Source organism: Capricornis sumatraensis, chromosome 7 (genome assembly GCF_032405125.1).
Source record: "Capricornis sumatraensis isolate serow.1 chromosome 7, serow.2, whole genome shotgun sequence".
NCBI lineage: Eukaryota > Metazoa > Chordata > Mammalia > Artiodactyla > Bovidae > Capricornis > Capricornis sumatraensis.
Window position 1 is genome coordinate 15,073,142 of NC_091075.1, and position 22,382 is coordinate 15,095,523.

The 22,382-nt window shown below is 38.7% G+C and overlaps 1 protein-coding gene across 2 annotated transcripts in view; it reads right to left on the bottom strand.

The window, feature by feature from the left end:
- ANK2 (ankyrin 2) overlaps positions 1 to 22,382 on the bottom strand; it is a 247,787-nt gene that overhangs the window by 62,549 nt on the left and 162,856 nt on the right. For both annotated transcript variants that reach the window (XM_068974921.1, XM_068974920.1), the window contains 3 exons: positions 16,458 to 16,530; positions 15,190 to 15,243; positions 5,741 to 5,885 (listed from right to left, as the gene is read on the bottom strand). In XM_068974921.1, the coding sequence (XP_068831022.1) occupies positions 5,741 to 5,885; positions 15,190 to 15,243; positions 16,458 to 16,530 (272 nt within the window). The remainder of the gene's footprint in view (positions 1 to 5,740; positions 5,886 to 15,189; positions 15,244 to 16,457; positions 16,531 to 22,382) is intronic.

Here is a 22,382-nt window from a genome sequence, read left to right on the forward strand (position 1 = left end):
CTGTTTCTCCTGTTTGTCTCTGGTGTTTCCAATAAAGGTATTTCAAAGGACAGCACTGTTCCCGGTGCATGTCCTGTGTGTGGTGAGTGAAGCACCAAAGAATGCTGGCTGCTGTGGCAATGAGATGCAAGAGCACGAAAAACCGTTTCTAAGACCAACCCACAACACACGCGCGCACACAGAGCTGCCAGCGTGAAAATGAATTGCCAGCCGACACTGACCAAAACTGAGGTTTGGCTTCACAATGGGATTTAGGCCTTGATAAGCAATGCTTTACAGTTTTGGTAAATCTCAATTTCAAAGTTCTGAATTACATACTCATATGTAATGGGTGAAACTCAATATGTGCATAGATGCAATTTCCTTACTTTCTAGTCAATTTGTCTAATCAAATGACAAACACGTTGGTATCTTAAATAGACTATGTTTTATACAGGTTAGCCCAAGAATTAAAGATCTGTATTCAAAATACTAGCCCAAAGCCCACAAGGGAAAATAAAGAGATAGGCAAACTTTCACCTTATTTATAGAAGCAAGATTTCATTCACTTTTAGCCAGTAGGTATTTGGCCAGTGAAGCGCTGTAGAATTATGGACTAAACATCAAGTTAGATCTATTAGCAGAAACTATTTTCTTTTGCAAATATACCTAAGTTTGTAAGCCACATATTGTCATCTTTGAGAGGTATCAATATCTCCAACTATCTTTGAGGAAATCATCACTTGGTAGATAATTTATAGCAATTTGGGGCCTTCTCCTATTTTGCTGTAGGATCTATGCCCCCAAAGTAAATGCTGAATATTAGAGGGTAAGTGACATGAATCAAAAGAGTCAAATTATCTGATCCTATGTTTTTACACCTATATAAGTCTCTGTGTTTATAATACAATTAAATCTAAATAGAATTTGTCAATACGCTATTTTATGTTCTACAGGCTCTTGGGGAAGATAGAGGCTCCTGACACGGCCGTGGCAGGAGAAGCCTGGATGCCAAGCAAACTCTCCACAGGGGTTTTAGTTCTGGCACCTGGAAGCAGCTTATATTATAGTTATTTTTACAGCTATGCAGCTAGATTTTGATGGTGCACTTCATAAATAGGCTACTGTGACTAACCTTGGCCTGACTTTGAAATTGAGGACAGGAAAGGGATTAAACTATTGGGAACAGGGGTCTTTAATCTCAGCGAAAGCTTGTCTCAACTGGTGGACTGAGTATTTTTTTTTTCCTGCTTTAAACTACAAAGATAGCTAAAGATTCACTTGTATGTGTTTCGTACCAGGCAGCACTACATCAACAGCTCTTAAATTCTCTTCTCCTTTATTTTGTTTTGAATTGAACCAAGAAGGGAAAAATAGTAGAGAGGTCAACCTCTTGGAATGATATGTTGTCTATGGGCTCATCCATCTTCCCCCATCAAGACCTACTGGGTTTAGATGTATTAATTACATAGTCTCCATCCTCAGCTTTGAAATTCATAGATCCAGAGGTGACTTGATACATTTAAAAGTGCTAGATTTATATTAATGAACAGTACAGAAGGACCAACAGGCACTGGAGTACAGGAATAAAAATGCCTGCTCATAACAGCAAGTAGAGACTCCTTCACTATGTAGACTTTACCCTTAAATGCAGCCGTGCAATAGCAGAAACACAGGTCTCAAAGGGAAAATGGATATTTAGCTTGGATGGGAAAAAATTGAATGGATTAAAAAAAAAGATGCCTCAGTTAAGACCCAGTGACGTGGCTGCCACCACTGTGAAAGTATAAACTTGTAGAGAGGGCAGCCAGGTCTCAACTGCCGCTCTCAGGGAGGCCCCATAACCGAGTGGAGGTGTGTCTGCTTTAGGAACGAGGTATTTAAGGGCTCCTCTGGGTGTGAATGGAAAGAGGTATTAATGAGGTTTTTAAGAGTTCCTTGGAACGTGAATTTAAAGCCACATCCTGCAGTAAGTGTGTCAGTAATAAAGGTGGATTACTGATATCCATCGACCTAATACCTGGGTCTACCTTTCAATTGGTTTTGAACCAAGAGGAGAAAAGGGATGTTGGTGCTACTTTCTGTCTTTCCTAGAGCCCAAACACCAAAGAAACATGGAGGGAGAAGACAGGAAAGAAAGAGACAAAATGATCACAAAAAGGAGATTAGGGTAAGGAGAAATGATATTAGGATCTGCAGAGAGTAAGGGAAGTTAGAGACACAGAATGAAGAGAATGAGCAAGTTAAAACCATACGTCTGACTATCTCTACCCTCTGATTTTATTTTAGCTCTCTCTGTTTACTGCCTTCTGAAATGCTAATTGGTATTTAATCAATGTTTGCAGTTCTAATTGCTCTTTTTTCTATGATATCAAAGAATCTACTTAAATGAAATTAATGAAGTTAGAATATTCCAAGAGTAAGGAAATTCTTCTCTCTAAAGGACTAATGACTATAATTCAAGTCTCTGGATCAGAAACTGTCTACTCTGGTTTAAAACACTGCAAGTAAATTCAAATATTTTGCAACAGAATTGCCACTTTTTAAAAATTAGGTCAGAGGTGGTGCTGTTCAGTTAAATTTGCAGTAACATATCTATAGAAGTGTAAATTTTTACTTGCTGTTCAGCTAAGGGATGAGCCAAAAGTTTTTTTATAATCTTAAATTTAAACTTTTTCACCATGATACAGCTGCTTTATGGACACATATTAGGTAGTATCAAAGTTTGTAATTTCACTGAAAAGTATAATAATTACTATCTTAGTAAGCTGCAAGATTTATCAGAAATTCAATTAATGGTGTTTTCAAAGCTGTTATAACAAGTGAATATCCCCAAATTCAATGTGTTTGCTTTAATACATGGGGAAGCTTTTGTGGTTCACTGTTATTTAATTCTGCACTGACTCTGAATGGCACTTTTTAATTTGTAAGCAATAATAACATAAAATGGAAACAAAACCCAACTAATCAGATCTTGGTTGTGTTCCTATTCAATGTAATCAAAGTTTAGCTTCTTTTATTCCTCTGCATCCATATACATTTTAGGCATCAGAGTAATTTTCTCTATCATCTCCAACTATGAATAGGCTAATTACATTTCTTTTGGAGAAGGAAATGGCAACCCACTCCAGTGTTCTTGCCTCGAGAATCCCATGGACAGAAGCGCCTGGTGGGCAGCAGTGCATGGGGTCACAAAGAGTCGGACATGACTGAGTGACTTAACACAAACACCTTTCTTTTAGGGAAGCCATGCTAATGTTTGATCAACCACAAGGTGGAGCTGTGACAGTTAAAATAAAGTCGGGTGGGGGCATGTCACAGACTTTCATCCTAGTAAAATATTCCCCCTCCTCTAGCTCAAATATTAATAGATACTCAATTTAATACACAAAAATCCTAATTTGAGAATAAATCCATAATTCTAGAATATAAGCAATCCTTGCCAAAACATATATGCATGCGTGTACGCGCGCGCGCACACACAAACACACACAATACACATATATTGAGCAGTGAGCAGGGAAACATGGGTGTATCCAGGAAGGTCACGTTTTCATGGTATGCAATTAATACCTACCTGGGCATGGTACTATTGAAAGCACACCAAATAAGGAAATGAGAAGGAAAAAATGATTACCGAAAAAGATAGCATATTCAATTGGCTAAGCAAAACTAAAAAAAAAAAAAAAAGCGATCATGAAAATGAAACACTGACTATAATGCCAACTCGGAAAGGATGAATGCATCTGGTGTTTTACAAATGCAAGCGTGGCCCCAGACAACTGATCATGTCTTCCTTGTTTCATATCCCCTGTCTTTACAAGCTGAGAAGTATTCAGTTTAGGTAGAATCCTCAAACCACTGATACTAGTCTTATAGAAAGCATTGTTTTAAATCTTTCTCCGCACTAAGTATTTCAAAGTAGGCAAAAGGATCAACTTAAGCACTTATTCTTACAAAAGAGAAATCTAGCTGAAAAAAAAAAAGATTTTTAGATAACAGTAATATGATTATTCACAGATTACTGTGAATTTTTGCAAGGCCATAAATATTTTATTGCAATTTAAAGTCTTTCAAGAATCTCAGACTGTAAGGCTCAAATCAATCAGTGTATCAAAATTCAGAATCTAGAACACTGACCCCTCACAAGCTCCCCTACCCTCACTCTCTGAGCAGCTCCCCCTATATCCTGATCCCAAGGACCCTCTCCATCTAAGTCACTGAAGCCAACGAGCCAATTGGGTCTTCTTCCTCTTCCTCACGCACCCCATAAAACCTGTCACCGCATCTGGCCAGTTTTGCCTCACTGATATGTTCTCAAATTTTTCACTTCTAAAATTCTCTCCAGGATTGCTACCACCCAGGTTAAAAGTTCAAGTCTTGTCCTGGCTACTCCAGCGAACATTGCCGCAGGAGCTTCTCAGCTGGTCACTACTGCCAGAGGTGGGTGGCCCTTTGACAAAGCCGCTGAAATTCACCCTCTGTCTCACTGTCAGAGAGATCCATCCAAAATGCAGACGAGGCCTCCCCTCCTTCACACTTGCACCCCAGCCGCACTACACTACTGTTTCTCTCACACACCGCAAGCCTTTGCTCACCTCCCTAAAGCTTCAAATGCCCTCCCCGCCTCTCCTCACCACTACGACTCATTCCTTCTCCATCTAGGCTCATCCGCTCCAGGAAGCCTGAGCCTCAGGGATCCAGGGACACTGTGGTACCACTGGCCTCATCCTTCTCTCACACCATTAGATTGTGAATTCAGCAATCGTATCTTAGTCATTTTTGTACCTCCAGCACCTACCACAAAGCCAGTCCAGAAAGGCACTTATATGCACATTGAATTAAAAAATATAAATAAAAAGGAGGGAGACATTAGTACTCAAGGAAAAAACCCAAGGTAGGCTTGTTTTTGCTAATTATCCCTTTAAAATTGACTAGGCTTTAAGGTATTTATTTCTCACACTCCACATTTGCTGGATATAGCCAAAAATAGAGCCAATATTAAAATTATAAACCTGAGATTATTGATTGGCAAAAGATATTACATTATATGAAGAATCACACACAATCTAAATTGGCAGTCATACTTTTGATGAGGCACCATGGGATGTTCTTAGTCAGTTTGTCTCAAAAAATAATAAACACCTGATGTGCTAGTTAGTAATAACCCCCAAAATCGATTGTCTATTTCAGAATAAAATGTAAACCTCCTTGGATCTGGTGATAAAACCTGGTCTCCTTCAGATTTTGCTCAGATTGCTCTTGGTATCCAGCCTCTTGGGGGATTCTATTCCAATTCTTTTTCATAAAGCAGTCAGTTCCAGTCAATGTTTCCTTCTCAATTTGTTATTTGTAAATCCTTCTTCACAGTATAGTTTGGTTCACAGAAATGATTCTACTAACAAAAACCCCAAGGGGGTTTGGGAGTACCTGTAACTGCCATTGAGTAAAGACTGCCCATAAGGCAAAACCATCCTTTTAACTGGCCTCGAGAAAAAGTTGTAGATGATTAAAAGTATCATACTTTAATGGTTCAGAGCTCTTTATTTGTCATGACTCTGCTTCTTACAAAGTTAAACTTTCACTGAACGACTTAATCTCTCTAGGCCTCAGTTTCCTTTAAAATGGACACAAAGTTGTTAGAGAATGCCATAAGATAATACTTTAACTGCTGAGAGGATAGGATACCTCTGAAGTGTCAATGATCGTGTCTACTTTTTTTTATTACTATCATCGCAAAGGGAGTGCTCTCTGTGCATACCTGTCGGAGCGTCCCCCCTCCAAGCTGTATCGCAGGTAATTCATCCCGTCCAGGAACTGACTGCTGGGGAGGGAATCATCACCCAGTTCCTTGAGGTCCTCAGGTCTGAGGTACTCTGCCCCATCCCCCGTCATTGTGTCATCACCTTGAAACAGAGAGAGATGGAGACTTATTTGTTGAATGTAATATCAACTACAAAATATGATTATAATTGTGAAAAAAATCAGCACAATAGCACTGACATCACTTGAAATACTGCATACTGGAAAAAATGGAACACATGCAATTACAAAGTGCTGAATCTCAGGGAAACAATATTTGACCCATTTTCCTATTACTTAACAAGGAGAAATAATTACCTGAATTGGAATTCTTTTAATATCAGTCAACCTTCTTTACTCATTTGTTATCATAATAGCTGATCCATAGCTTTATATTCAACTTAATAATTAGTACAATATGTACAACTTAGCTTCTGAATGTGGTTTCCATAATTTTATACACAGTAGCCAGCATTAACAGTCTTCATGTAATCAACAATATGCTAAGAAATATCTACTGCTCTAAAACAAAGAAGAAGTGTACTAAATGGAGTTAATACGGCTTATATACAGATATTAGCAAAATAACGCACGTTAGGAAAAGAACACTACAACGAAGTGGGCAGATTGTGACATTTTAATAAACAACCAGGGATTTAATTTTAAAAACATTACAGAGCTTAGAAAGGAAGCCATCCCGAAGGTGAAGTACCAGGGGAAAAGTGAGCTAAGGAACGAACCAGTGGCAGAAAGAGATGACTAAGTGTTGTAGCTGTCATCTGGAAGCACAGATGGCGAGAGTACATTCCCTGCCCATGAACTGGAATAGAACGCTTTCAAAAATACAGATTTCAGGAAATCCAGTAAATGATACCTCACTCACACAAATGCTCTCTAAAGCTTTAATGCGCTAGAATGGGGGAATAATTTAGCTCAGAGAAATTATTTTTGAAGATCTTTGAAGGGCACTAATCACACAAAGCCTGAAAACCTATGTAAGAGTAAACTTGAAGGAATGTACTTCATTCTTATAAGTTAAATATTATTTTAATTTCTTCTGTTTAAAATAACTATTTCAAATCAGCACTAACTTATTTATAAAGACACAGCATCAAAGAACCATAAGCATGTCTTCAGCATTTCATCACTTCCCTGTATACACGAGCCGAAGAGCCCATAATCAAAAGATTATTAGCTTCCTAAATTACTTAAAGCCAAAGACAGCTTGAACAAAAGATCTTCCAGTGAACAGAGATGCAATTTATTCACCACTGGAGGTTTTTCTCAGAATCATTATACTTAATATTTGGCAGTTACAAGTCTCATCATTAAAATTACTTTTTATTTTTCCTCAGTGAAAGAATTATATTTTTATTTAGGTTTAGTTGAGTGAGGCTACACAGAAAAGTAATTAAAAGTTGAGTCTTTAAAATCAGATAGACCTGGTTTAAAATTCTAATTCTGCTACTTACTGGCCAGTTAATCTTCCCATGAGAGTGATACTAATAATCTATCTCACATGCTGGGGATCTGAATTAAATAATACATAAGGACATATTATAGAGTTCTAGGATATAATATTACTAGGTATTATTTTTGTTAACACAAAATGGTTAAAGTGTTGACACTGATATATAAGCTAAACTTCATTTATACAAAATAATTTTGAAAATATATAAAGAAAAATATAATTGCACTGCTTAAATAGTTCATAAATATGGTAACTCTAATGAAAACATGAGTAAATTTTTAAAATTAATTTTGTTAAACTGGTTCCCCCTCAACTCTTGTATATAATCTCTTCTTTAAAGTGTTCCCTCACAAAACCAGATGCAGCAACAGCAGCTGCTGCTGCTGCTAAGTCGCTTCAGTCGTGTCCGACTCTGTGCGATCCCATAGATGGCAGCCCACCAGGCTCCCCCGTCCCTGGAATTCTCCAGGCAAGAACACTGGAGTGGGTTGCCATTTCCTTCTCCAATAGCAACAGCAGCAACCCATAGATAAATAACAATACAGATCCACATGAAATGCATGATGTTAGTTAACTTTAAGGACCAAAAAGGCCAAAGGAGGGAGAGATCTCTTGTAGTGCAGTGGGTTGAGCAGTGTCCCCCCGAAATTTCATTTTGTCAACTTGGAGCCCCAGGATGTGGTCTTATGTGGAGTCAGGGTCCTAGATGTTAAAGAAGGATTTAGATGAGATCATACGGGATAATTTCAAAAAGAGTGTTTTCACAAGAGACAGAGAAGGACACAAAGAGACTCAAAGGAGAATGCCATGCGAATGCAGACGTTAAAGAGATATGTCTCTCAGCCAAGGAACACCAAGGGCTGCCGACAGGCACTGAGGCTGGAAGCAGTGATCAAGAGTTCTTCCCCGCAGCTCTCAGAGGTGAGCATGGTCCCACCACAGACTTCAGCCTCCAGACCTGCAAGCGGATAAATCTGTGGTGATTTTGCTGCAGCAGTCCTAGGAAATTCCAGGGAAGCTGCAAAAGGAATAGCTGAAGAAGGAATGGGAGGTGGTCAATTGCTTGGGGGCAGTTGTGATAGGCAGCTGCTGCTGCTGCTGCTGCTAAGTCGCTTCAGTCGTGTCCGACTCTGTGCGACCCCACATACGGCAGCCCACCAGACTCCCCCATCCCAGGGATTCTCCAGGCAAGAACACTGGAGTGGGTTGCCATTTCCTCCTCCAATGCATGAAAGTGAAACGTGAAAGTGAAGTCGCTCAGTCGTGTCCGACTCTTAGCGACCCCATGGACTGCAGCCCACCAGGCTCCTCCATCCATGGGATTTTCCAGGCAAGAGCACTGGAGTGGGTTGTGTGACGGGCAGAGATGAGTGTATTGCAAGTGAGAGGCTGGCGTGTGAGGGGTCATGGAGGGAAGCAAAAATAGTATGAATATAAGAGTAACATGCCTGACTTACTGAGAGAATACTAAGTGGAATGACAGCATTAGTCAGTGTTCATGCTGGTGAGCAATGGGAAGAATCTACGAAGAAAGTCTGTCTCTGAACACAGCAACGAGATCAGGAAGCTTGGACATTTTATTACAGGACTTGTGGGACTTTCCGCTTTCTCCCTCTTGTATAACTGGTAAGTCTTTACACAGGAGTATTTTTATGAGTCAAATAAGTTGGGACTCCCCCTTGGTTTATTTCTGGGAGACAAAAAGTTCTAAGATCAATTCTAAGACTTGGCTTATTAAAACACAAGTATTGTCTGGATATAAGCCTAAATTATTTCAGAAAAGAAAATGCAAGTTTTGTTAACCTTTGAGAAAACTAAGCCTTATTTATGAAAAAGTAGAGGGAATGGCTGAATTCACGGTGACATATAAAACAAGCTGTACTTCATGGATCCCTTGAGCAAAAGGCCTACAGAACTATTTAAAACCCAAAAGTGCTTGAATGTACTCTCTCGTTCTTGCTCTATCCCCCACTCTACTACCCCAACCTTCCTCAAAGCTCCAGCAATCAAATAGTTGAGCTTTGCCTTCTAGCATCAAATTCCTAATTTCACCCAGACTGAGGCATCCTACCCATCCCCAGAGTCAATGGGCTTTTGCATTTCATCTTGCTTTTCATAATTTGCCAGCTCTCACCAGTCTCTTAGCAACCAAGATGGTTACAGAGAACAAAGACAAGTCACAATGAGCTTCAATTTCTTCTTAAAATCACTCACAAGTGAAAGCATTAGCCGCTCAGTCAGGTCCAACGCTTTGCGACCCCATGGACTGTAGCCCACCAGGTTCCTCTGTCCATGGAATTATCCAGACAATAATACTGGAGTGGGTTGCCATTCCCTTCTCCAGGGGATCTTCCTGACCCAGGGATCAAACCTGGGTCTCCTTGCATTGTAGGCAAACTCCTTACTACCTGAACCACCAAGGAAGCCCCCAAATTACTCAAAACTCCTTAATAAAGTAGGGCTTACACTTCAGGTTCTCTGTCTTATTCCTCCCCTTCTTCTTCCCCTCTTGTCATCCCTAAGTGGACAGAAGGTTTACATGGTGAAGGAAAGAGAAGAGAATGTCACTCAGCTGGACTCACTCCCCATCTGGAGAAGCAAGGCCCAGTGTCAGCAGTTTTACCTTGTAGAAGATGCAAATGAACTGAGCCTTCCCCTCCTGTGCATGTAGTTATATTAAAAGACAGAAAGAAAGCAACTGGAAGAGGACACTTTTAATCAAATATATCAAACTGAGTGACTGTGGTGATAAGTCAATGCACAACTGAAAGAGCCCTTATTTCACTGAGTTCATGAGAGAGTGGATGTCCTTTACATTCTTCCACATTTCTGCATTTTGATGGTTTTATTACAATGCTATCTGCCCAAGACAGCTGCTACATTAAAAAAAAATTGCGTCCTAGGCTCTGTATTACCAAATGTGAAGTTCAAGGGTTCAGAGACCCCTACGGTGGCCTTGTGTCTATCCTGATGCCCGATTATGTTTCAGAGTTGCTCAGTCGCGTCCAACTCGACTCTTTGCGACCCCATGTTCTGTAGCCCGCCTGGCTCCTCTAGCCATGGAATTCTCCAGGCAAGAATACTGGAGTGGAGGTCCTACAATATAGCACTTGGAACTCTGCTCAACATTATGTGGCAGTCTGGATGGGAGGGGAGTTTGGGAAAGAACGTACACGTATACGTATGGCTGGTGGGCTTTCCTGATAGCTCAGTTGGTAAAGGATCTGCCTGCAATGCTGGAGACCTGGGTTCAATCCCCGGGTTGAGAAGATCCCCTGGAGAAGAGAAAGGCTACCCACTCCAGTATTCTGGCCTGGAGAATTCCATGGACTCTTTATCCATGGTGTTGCAAAGAGTCAGACACGACTGAGCAACTTTGACTTTCACTTTCATGTACGGCTAAGCCCCTTTGCTGCCCACCTGAAACTATTACAACATTGCTAACTGGCTATACTCCAATATAAAATAAAAATTTTAAATAAAATAAAAAAAAGAGAATACTTGAGTGGGTTATGATTCCCTTCTCCAGGGAATCTTCCTGACCCAGGGATCAAACCCAGGTCTCCTGCATTGCAGGTAGACTCTTTACCGTCTGAGCCACCAGGGAACACCTACGTCTCAGAGAGAAATGGTCAAAGACGCAGAATCCAAACACGCTGGTGTCAGTGGCCAGATGCTAACCCAATGTGGGAATTATCTGGAAAGGTATGTACTTAGGTACTATTCTCTCCATAAAACTCCTCTCCCAGGACATGTGTGTATAAACCATGCTATTTGATAGTGTCTGTAGAGTGGGATGGAAAGCAGAAATGTCTATAGAAATTAATGAAAAATAAGTCTGGGGAAAACATGATAGATAATGCTTTAAATATTATAGTGTCCAAAAAAATAAGACAATCATATTCTTGCCTTTCAACGTGGTAAGTAAGATGACTTCTACAGTCCAAGGTGAGCCTATCCCGGCCTTTAAACCCTCATCTTCTTTCATCTTCCTGAACTCCTGTCCGTTAGATCCTTTATTCGACCTCTGCTTCTCTGCCAGCCCTGTCTTTCCTCAGAAACGTCCATGTTTCTGCCCTCTTTGGAATACAGTAACCTCTTCCTCCAACGCTTAGGCCTTCTTTATTTCATACTCTGAGTCCTCTTCCTTTCACAAAGAGAGGCTTTCTGTTTTTACAAATTAATCAGGGGCCAAGAGGTGACTTCTTTGCAAAACTACCCTCCTTAATTTCTCTGACCGTAAATCCTCCCTGGTCTTCCCCCTTGCATCTTTGAGTCTTTCTTTCCAGTCTCCACTCTCCTTAAATGTTGATACTTCCCTTCCAAACTTTCTTCTTATTTGATATATAATCATGTGTTTTTAAGACGTCAAAGATCTCCTACATTTTGCTTACACACTTTCTGCATCCATCCCAAACCTCTCTCACAAACTCAATGCGCACATTCAAATGTTTCCTGGGCTGCCCCACCTGAACTTGCTATAAGCGTCTCGGGTTCAGCATAGTGACCCCCGACTCATCTTCTTCCCACCATCCTCTCCATCCATCTGCTTCTCTCTGCAAATTCCCTACATGAACAGACAGTACAACTACTTCCCTACGTGAGCCAAGGTGGGGAAAAGGGATATAGGACTACTTTCAAATAAGATTCTGAATTTAAATACTTAACCCTTATTTGTTCAAGTACAGTTCTACAGGCTTGGAAAGAGTTCATGACAGAGTGATTATGCCCTAGAATTCTCTGTCTTATCAACTTTCTTATTTGTTGTAAAATAAGTAAAAAGCAAATTACTCAAAAAGAATTTTTTTTTTGCGTCATAACAAACCTAAAGTGAACTTCCTTTCTGTTTCTTATATTTGAACAACCCCTTCCCTGACATTACATATTTACTTACTTCACAGAATTCTACTTACTTCACAGAATTGTGACTTCCAGATTTTAGGAGTTAACTTGTTTTTCATTGTATTCTCCAATTATTCCAAACAACTTCATGAAAACCCTTTCCTACTAATTGTACAGCATTCATGTATTGCTTGCTTTCAAACTTTCCTGTTTTAATATCCAGAAACTAAAGAGTCCTCAGGGCCTGAGCCACCGTCAGTCTCTAGAGGGCACAGATCATAAGAGTATGGGAACAGATACCTACGCACAGCGGGAAGGGCCCAGGATTCTTCCTCCTGACAACTCTTCACAATGCCAGGAAGAAGGAGAGTCTCTGAAATGTTCCTGAGGTCTCTCCCTCTTAAGACTACTTAGCATTTCTGCAGTTAAGTGTGTAAAGAACTGAAATCTGGGGGAGGTGCCGTCCTAGGGTCAAGTGTCCACAGTGGAAGTGGGTCAAAAGGAAAAGACAGGTGTGCCTCTGTGCTCATCCCAACACTCAGCCACTCTGGAGTTCTCTTGATTATTAGGACACATCATCCCAGAGAAGTCTGCACAAACCTCCCGCTCACAAATCCCTGAGTATAAGGGACACATGGGTCACATTTCCACAGCTAATTTAGTTACACAGGTGTTATAATCCCAGAGCCCCATCATGTAATTTACGGCTGGGGAGCTGAGTCAGCAAAGATAGGAAGCAGCTCACAATCCTATGAAGATGTAAAGGATTACATTGACAGCTTGGTTTTAGTCTGCACAGTAGAATATTCTTAGGCGGAATTCCCATTTCTCTGCCATCTGACTTATTTTACATCCTGACTGAGCTATTAGCAGCTTTCCAAATGGGTTTAGATTCCACATCTACCACTTAGTAGCTCTGTGTCACTGAACAAACTACTGAATATGTTTAAGCCTTAGTCTCCTCACCCTTAGGTGAGTCTTTCTCACCTGAAAATAAAACGCGGGGAAATCCACAGTTGATCTCATATGGATGCTACTGAACAAACTATTGAATATGTTTAAGCCTTAGTCTCCTTACCCTTAGGTGAGTCTTTCTCACCTGAAAAAAAAATGCGGGGAAATCCACAGTTGATCTCATATGGGTGCTTTGGGGATGGGATAACGCTCCTAGCGCTGTGATGTTTACTGCTTTCTTCTCCCTCAGATACCTGCTTTCCACAGCGAAATCCGCATGTCTTACCGCGTCAGCCACACTGAATGGCTAGATCCACTCTGTGTCCCCTCTCTGTACCTTCCTATCTCAGGACCTTCCGTCCTGTTCCTTTTCACGCCCTAAAACCTGCGCCACCCTCCTATTCGTCTCTCAGCAAGTCCACGAGACCATGCTGGGTCCTGCTCGTGATGTTCCCAGGCACATACGAAAAGCGGATGACATAGTGCCTTCAGCTGTGCTTCATGAATTTATACACTGCATCTCCATATATGTTCATCTTTGATTCTGCCTCAGTACCAGTCATAGAGCTTACACACAGTAACATAACTTTCACCATCTGTAGACTGGATTCATGAATGGAAAATTCTGATTTCACTATAGCAAGTTAGCCTGCTAGGACATCTATACTTGGCTTGAATACTCTTCTGACTATTGATACACAGACTATTATTAAAACAGTAGAGTTGTAAAGAAAACAGGGATTAGCTAATACTGTCCAAACACATGCAGCTGTACTTTGCCCATATAAATGATGGTAGGTTCCAAGAAAACATTTGAAACTCACAAAAAATTAAAGGATCGCCACTGTCAACTAGTCAAACTCTTTTATACTAATTGTACTAAAACGTTACTTCACAATACTTAGCTATATTCTACACGAGAAAATTATTCGACTTGAATTTCTTAGTAGGGAAAAATGCTCCCTGGTGGCGCTAGTGGTGAAGAATCTGCCTGCAATGCAAGAGACGCAGGAGACTCAGGTTTGATTCCTGGGTCAGGAGGATCCCCTGGAGAAGGGAATGGCAACCCACTCCAGGATTCTTGCCTGGAGAATCTCATGGACAGAGGAGCCTGGTGGGATGCAGTCCACGGGGTCACAAAGAGTCAGACACGACTGAAGCGACTTGGCACACAAGAAGCCACAGGAAGCTTCCTCTCTCACCATGAAAGATATTCATGATCATTCACCAATATTCCTTCAGAGTTCTTATCACTAATAACTTTAAAACAGTTTTAGCAAAAGTATATAAGATGCTATACCTAGATCTTATGTTATGCAATGCGTAGGTTCAAGAGGTTGTCTCATACAAATGAAATTTCTAAAACCTCAGTAAATACTTTGGAAGCATTAGCCACTGGAATTCTTTATCAAGTATTTTAGAAATAAGGAACTATTTTTAAATTTAATAATCACTACCTAATTTATCTCATTTATAAATTTAGATTTTCATGTAATAGGTTTCCTTAAAGTGGTACCACATGTATTTTGCAGTCTTCTTAATAGAAAGGATATTTTATATTATTCATTTTTCCCTATGTGCCAAAATCTCCCCTAAATTTTTAAATTTTAAAATTTATTTATTTTCAATTTTATTTCTAGGCAATTTTAAAAAATTAGATTATAATTACTAACCTAATATATTTTTAACTACATCTAAAACAAATCTTTATCCAAGAATGGTATGACTACATATTCAAGCAGTCTAATGAAGTTAATATGTTCATGCTAATTCAATGTCAACTTGCCAAAAATTAATTTTTCTCTAAATTTGTATTCTAAGAAGAAATATAAGTTTCTAAAAATATTTCTATAGTGTCATTAGATAGTATAATTAGTTACTAGGTCTCAATAATAGTTTCAAATCATTAGTATTATAGTATAAGCAATTCATGGCATTAAACTTCCAAACTAATACAATCCACACACTCAAATGCACATGTAAACAATTCCACTCATATTATACGTGCTATATAAAACAAAAACAAAAACAGATGAGTATTAGGCACCCAGATGTAAATATTAAGCAAGTTGCTTCTAGCCAGTTAAGAAAAATTTAAAGCAAAGACAGGCTTTCACTCCAACAATTTCCTCGAAAGGTACCTGAATCACTAAGGACTTCCCCATCAATAAAGTGGTCACCAAACTGTTTAAAAGCTGTTCAACATGTAAGTGAAGATAAGAAAGATGATCACACAAAGCAAAATACAGTGTGCAAATACGAATGCAGAAAATTGGCAAGTATTAGGATGGAAGACAGAATCATCATAATAAATACCTGGAACCATTATTTTTTGCAACATCTTTTAATTTGACCCAACATTTGTTTGTTCTTATCATAAGTTCTTACAAAAGTTGAGACAACTCAATGTCTGTCACTGATAAGTGAATTAATGAATTGGTTTCAAACGAGGGCATCTCAATGGAAAGTCTGGCCTTATGATTTTATCTTGAAGAACCTAAAGAAATATCTTTAATATTTCTCCATAAAAGCAATTAGCATGGGGCCCACTACTAGGGCCAGTATGGCAACAGGTTTTCAAACATATACACTTGCTATGTGCATACATACGTACACATGTTTTTCAAACATGTATGCCTGACCAATAGCTGTACTACTGAAACTTGGTTATTCACTTTATTCATTCACAAATTTTTCTTTTTTTTTTTTTTTGTTCAAGAAAAGTCAACTACTCTGGTGAAGTACAGTAGTGGAAACCTGCTGTCTGGACCTCAAGCATAATGCCTCTTACCTACCCCAGAGAGTCCCTAGCGCTCCTCACAGAGCTTCTCAGAACTTTGAAATCCACTGGCTCAGACAATTTTTATCAACTTTTAAACTATAGCAGGCACATTTTCTGACTTAAAGAATCAAATCTCAGGTTTAATTTCTATGCTATTCTTAACCTTCTCTAAGGCTATTTTCCTCTGGATTTAAAGTAGATTCTGTGTGACTGAGCCAATTAGAAAGCAGAAATTTCTCAATATACCCTCGATAAAACATGCTTTAAGTTCTTTTGCTTTCAGGCATTTTAATAAAGAACATATTTCAGCACAGTTAAACCGTACTAACAACAACTGTGTTATCAGGTAGACATTTTAACAGATGGTCAATTTCCAGTTGCTTTCCCTTTTCCCAGTCCTGTTATTTAGTCATTAAAGATAACACCAGTTGAAAATACATTAACAGAGTCCTCCCTCCCCCCAAACTGAAACAGTAACTGTACTGAAACAAAGGTGAAAAAGTGACTTTAAGCGCTAAGATGTTGTCATCTACACCCACTGTACCAGCTTCGTCCCTGAAAAAAAAAGATGATTTCCTTCATGTAAGATCGTGACAGATTTCATAGGAGATTGAATAAAAGTCTTACCTTCTTCATCAGAAACATCAAGAACCTCAGTCATGGTCTCAGGAACATTTAGCTTGTGTTTTTCAGTGATAGTCTGGAAAGACAAAAATCATTAATGTTCAACTTAAAACAAAGGATTAGAAGAATCCTAGAGGAGAACACAGTCAGTAGCATCAGCAAGTGATCAGGCCCTGAGCACGCCGTCTCCTCCATGTGGACATTCTGGAAACTTACTCTCTTACTCTCCTTTACGGAAGTTCCTTTGTTCTTTCTGAAGATAAATGACCATTTATTCCAGTGAAGTTGTTAAGAGAAAGTTCATTATTTTGAGTTCCCATTTGCAAAACACATTCTTTAGCAACGGCATTAGAAGCCATGTGGAGGAAGCAGATTCGTGTTTTCGGGGCTTCCCTAAAATGGACTAAGTTATGTCTCTAGACAATCTTTAAAAGGAAGCAGTGAACACAGGCAATCTATTACAAACAAAACCATTGGTTAGAAGTTGTAAGCAATGTGACAGGCTTGGGCAGAAAATATGATGCATCTGTTCTGGACCAAGATCAACAGTGGATGGCCAACCATCCTTGCAGACTTTCACTGGGCTACAATTCTGGCTTGCTACTTAGCCGCCTTCCACAGTAGCACCCCAGAGCTGCCAAATTCTCTGCCTTCCAGCCCTGACGTACCAGGTAGGGTTACGAGATCACGCTCTGGAGTCTGGCTGCCTAAGTTCAGATTCTAACTTCATCACTCACCAGCTATGAGGCCTTAGCAAAGCCTCTATTTTTCCATGCCTTAATTCCCTCATTTATAAAATGGGAATAATAATACTACTTCCTAAAACTGTTATGAAGATTAGATGAAACAATATATAGAAGAGCTCTAAGAACAGAGTTTAGAATATAATAGTATTCAATAAATATTAGCTAGCATAACTTATCATAATTTGATATTAAATTAGTCTTAAAAACAAAGGTCCTCTGAACTTTTTAGTCATTCAGGCACTCAAGAAACATTTTGAGTGCCTATTCCATGATAGGCACTGTTGAGACACCAGGGATACCAAGGTGATTAAAAACTAAAGATAAAAAGTCAAATCCCACAACTTTAAATATCACTTAGAGATGGCTCAGTCTCTTTTTTCTGTATCCCTGTCTCTTGATTCTGTATTGAAAGTGTATTAAGTACATCAATTGGCATAGCCATGAGAACGTTCAAATACTAATCTCTCAGAATAAAGAGTATAATCTTCAACTAAAGACACCAAAATACAGTCAATAGGTTGTCAAGGTTTTTAAACTTTGCTGCATAGATATTCCAGACTTGTTTGTCTTTAGTATCCCATTACCAGCTCATTTCTTTCCAAAAGTAGTAAAGAACTTCAAATATATTTATAGGGAAATTCAGTTGATTAATTTGAAAATATATTTATATGTGTGATAATCTCTTAGTGATGTCTGACTCTTTGCGACACCAAGGACTGTAGCCCACCAGACTCCTCTGTCTATGGAATTCTCCAGGCAAGAACACTGGTGTGGGTTGCTATGACCTCCTCTAGGGGATCTTCCCAATCCAGGGATTGAACCCAGGTCTCTGGCATTGCAGATAGATTCTTTACCGTCTGAGCCACCAGGGAAGGCCAATATACAGGTATAATTTCTTTGTAGTAAGAGGGACTGATTAAATTATAACATGATACAGAACAACCTTTCAGTGGCTTCCCATTTTCTTCAGAAAAAACTTAATATAGTTGATCCCTAAATAATTCAGGTTTGAACTGCATGGGTCCACTTACATAGGCTATTTTCCAAAAGTATTTACTACATTACTATATGATCCGAGGTTGGCTAAATCCATGGATGCGGGACGGGGCATGGCTGACTGTAAGTTTCACTTGGATGAACTGCTTAGGTTGTCAGGGAGTCAGATGAACTGGCTTCGACAATGCCTGGTGATGTAGCCAGAGGCAGGGAGACCACATCGCTCCCCCAACCCTGCATCCGTGTTGGCAGCCACGTTCTCTTACACCTCCGTTTTCCTCCCATATCCTTTTCTTTACAAGACATGTTCTTTTTCTCTCTTTTTTTTTTTTTTTGCTCATGTAAGATGTAACTTCCTTGGAGAAACACTCCTTGACCCTCCCCAATGAATGTATTTGTTTAGCTGTGTTTATCTGCTACTACTCACTCCTACAACATCATGTGGGCCACACCACACACACCTGTACATGTCTCAGCCACCTCCTACCTGAGTGTGAGTCATTAAAGAGATGGTTTCCACAGAACCAGAAACATAGTAGGGGCTTCTCAAATACATAGAGGAACAAATCGATGACATAAAATTATGCAAATACATTTAAAATGCACGTAATGACTACGTAGATTTCCTCTGGGGAAGAAAAGTAAAGGAAGAAATGGAGAAAGCCTTATGTTATCCAGAGGAGGGCACACTGAAGACTCGAGTAGTAAGCTCAGCTTTCCAGAATGTTGCTTCTGATGTTCAAATAGTTCCATAATGTCTTATTCACTGAAAACAAAGTAAACACTGTAGGAATGACAAAAGCACCTATCCAAAATTACGGAGACTAACAGGTGGTAAATAAGTATTTGATGAATGAACAAATTTTTAAAAATACACCATTTAGTTATAACATTAATTTATGAATTGAACACAAAAAGATGATAATCTAAGTTCTATATCAATGGTTCTCAACTCTAGCTGTGTATTATAATTATTAGAGAAGTTTAAAACATATTATTGCTTGGGTCTCAACACAGTCAATTAAATCTGTATCGTTCAAGAGAGGAACCAATTACAGGTGTTTAAAAAATGTTCTTCGGGTGGGTCTATTGTGCAACTCAATTTGCAACCTGTTACCTTTTGCTGTATTAAGAAAGTACATAGATTGCAGAAAAATGACTTTTTTTTTTGCATTTTATAAATAGGATAGAGATAATGAGATCCTATTAAATTATGACTGCTGGGGAAACTTTAAAAATAAGTCTAAGTGTAAATTAAATGATTTAAAAAGTTAAGGGATATCTGCTGTATTAAACTACACTAGAAAGTCAGTTTTTGCAGAAACGTTCTAGAGTAATTGTCCTTCACTGGAAATAGTTCCACAAGAGGATGCGTCTCAACTTAAAAACTGATAGAAATATACTTTAAATAGGTAACTTATATTGCCCAACATTCTCAGTTTCTATTTCAGATGCTGATGATGCGACTGTATTTTCTTTGAACTCGTGACAGCGCAACTAGCTTTGCATTAGTTTGGTTACTGCATGCTATTAAAATTACTATCAGCAAATATATGTGGCAACAGAAAAAGTAACACACTGATCATATTAGTCATGGATATTTTTTGGTAGATGTTAAAAATGCCTTCTATTTACAAAGCAGTAAATATAGGATGCATTTTTACATGACATAGTGTCTGACCTTTAAAAAATCATCAGTAAATATTTGTTAAATGGATAATAATAAGTCTTGTACTCATGACTAATGATAAAAGAAATGAAAAAAAAAAAAAAACCCATCCCTTTAAATGAACTGTCCTTTGAAAACTTGATTAGCCAAACATAAATATAGTTTGGGGCAACTCCATCTGAATAGTCCACAGAAAACAAGGATATAATTAAATGATCATAGGCATCTTCTTCTGCTCTAGAATCTGATTCTATGGTCAAGACTAGAAACAACTTTAAAATTAAAATGAGCAGTGCACAAAGCGTAAGTTTAATAGGATGTAGTTAAATCATATATTGTGGCAAAACAAGTATGTGATAGCCGGCAGACTTAACTTACATAATAATGCAGAAAATAAAACATGAGTCCTTAACATGTTATTTTTATAAATGGGGGATAATGCCTGGTTTGTTTCATGTGAAAGAAAAAGTGTGCTTTACTGCCCTCCATATGGTCCCCTGGCCAACCATTCCCTTAGTATCACATACTCCGCAAGTCGCAGCATTCGGGGCGACCCTAGCTAGCATACCGCCTTCCAGCAGCCACAGTCTCCCATCAGTACTACAAGCCCAACCTTTATACCAACTGTACATGTTAACATAATTTCTGTATATAATTTAAGTACTATGTAAGCAATATTTTTCTATTAAAGGTTGGAAAGTCTCAGTGAAGGTGAATTACCAAAAATAACTGCTACTCATATGTGGTTGAGACAATTATAGCACATTGGGGAAAAATATGTCAAAAGTTTAAAAAGGTTCTGCATTCAGAACCTTTTGCAGAAGGTTCTGAATCAAAGTGTTCTGAGTGTGTGACTCAGTGTTCTGAGTCAAAAGTTTTAAAAAGTTCTGTACACAGACTATCTCTTTAAGATAACATTTTTATTTATTTATTACTTTTATTATTTTTTCATTTTTATTTTAGGTTATTCAGTATGTATGCCCTACATATCAATGATCATATGCAACACAAAACACAACACTTTAAAACTGTGCAAATAACTGATGATTGCTGATCAATCATCTGAGCCACTGCTCCCTGGTGGCTCAGATGGCAAAGAATCTGCCTGTAATTCAGGAGACACAGGTTTGATTCCTGGGTCGAAGATCCCCTGGAGAAGGACATGGCAACCCAGTCTAGTGTTTTTGCTTGAAGAATCCCATGGACAGAGGAGCCTGGCGAGTTACAGTCCATAGGGTCGCACAGAGTCGGACAGGATTGAAGCGACTTAGCACGCACGATCAATAACCAAAGGATGAGTCATATCTCACAGTTCTTCCAAACTGCATTAGGAGATTGAGCTTGTTGGCTTCTGTGACCAGAAATGTGTCCCTCCCACTTTGATGTCCATTCCGGCAAACAGACAATAATTGTAATCCCTGGAGAATGCTCAACTGCCTCATATTCCCTGCTGCGTCTTATGAAGCTAGAAAAGCAAAGGTTAAGGAAACAAACTGCAATCCCAAAATGTCTCACAAATTTCTGAAGCAATGACTTTTCCTTTACAAACTGCTACCTCACTCTCCTCTCTACACAATGACTTTATTCATACTTTGGGGTAAAGAACTCTGGAAGGAGGAATAGCTAAGGAGACTTTCTCTGATGGCAAAGAGCTCACATGGCTGTTCAAATGGCACATTGTACTAAGTGAATGATGTGAGGTTTGTATGTTAGGTGTGTGGCTGTAGCTCAGCTAATACATTCAAATGGTAATAATATTAAATTTAATTTGGTTTATTTTACATATTATTAAATTGCTTCATGCTATTTGCCTACCACCAGTGAGTAGTTCCAAATAATTTTTAGTGAATCTATAGACTTTAGAAAATGATACTGAATATGATCCTTCCATGAAAATCAATAAAGGGTATTATTTATGTAAGTTTTTAAAAGTTGAAAATTTCTATTTATATCAGAAAGATTAAGACTATGGATTTTGTAATCTGACAACCTAAATTTGAATCTTAGATCTACCCTCAATGTTTGGCATATTTGTAACTTACTAAATAATTGTCATAGCTTTAAATATCATCATTATGTGGAAAAGGAAAGAATGAAAATCCCTTCTGAAAAAGAGTATAAAGTCGTAAGACCTACATCACAGGAGGAATAAGTTTGTATTTTCAATCCTTAGACCCAAATTCCATCTCATAAAACAATGAAACTCATAATTCTAAGAATCCAATTCTAAGAGAAGCAGAAAATAAAGATAGGACAGTAGCAAAGCATGTAACCGGTAAAACTACCCATTTAGAGAAAGGGGGTACTCGTGTGGTTAACGTGGGCGATGATTTATTATTTTGCGTACTGAAAGTGGTTACAATCTAAAACATTTTATTATGTTTTATATTTATTTGCTGGCTTTTCACATAGAAATTTGATTGCTAAGTACGGTGGTTTTTATTGGAGCAATGCTTAGCGAGGCAGCGTAAAGAATAATAGACACAAGAAAAAAAGCTCACAGAGGAGCTTTGCGGA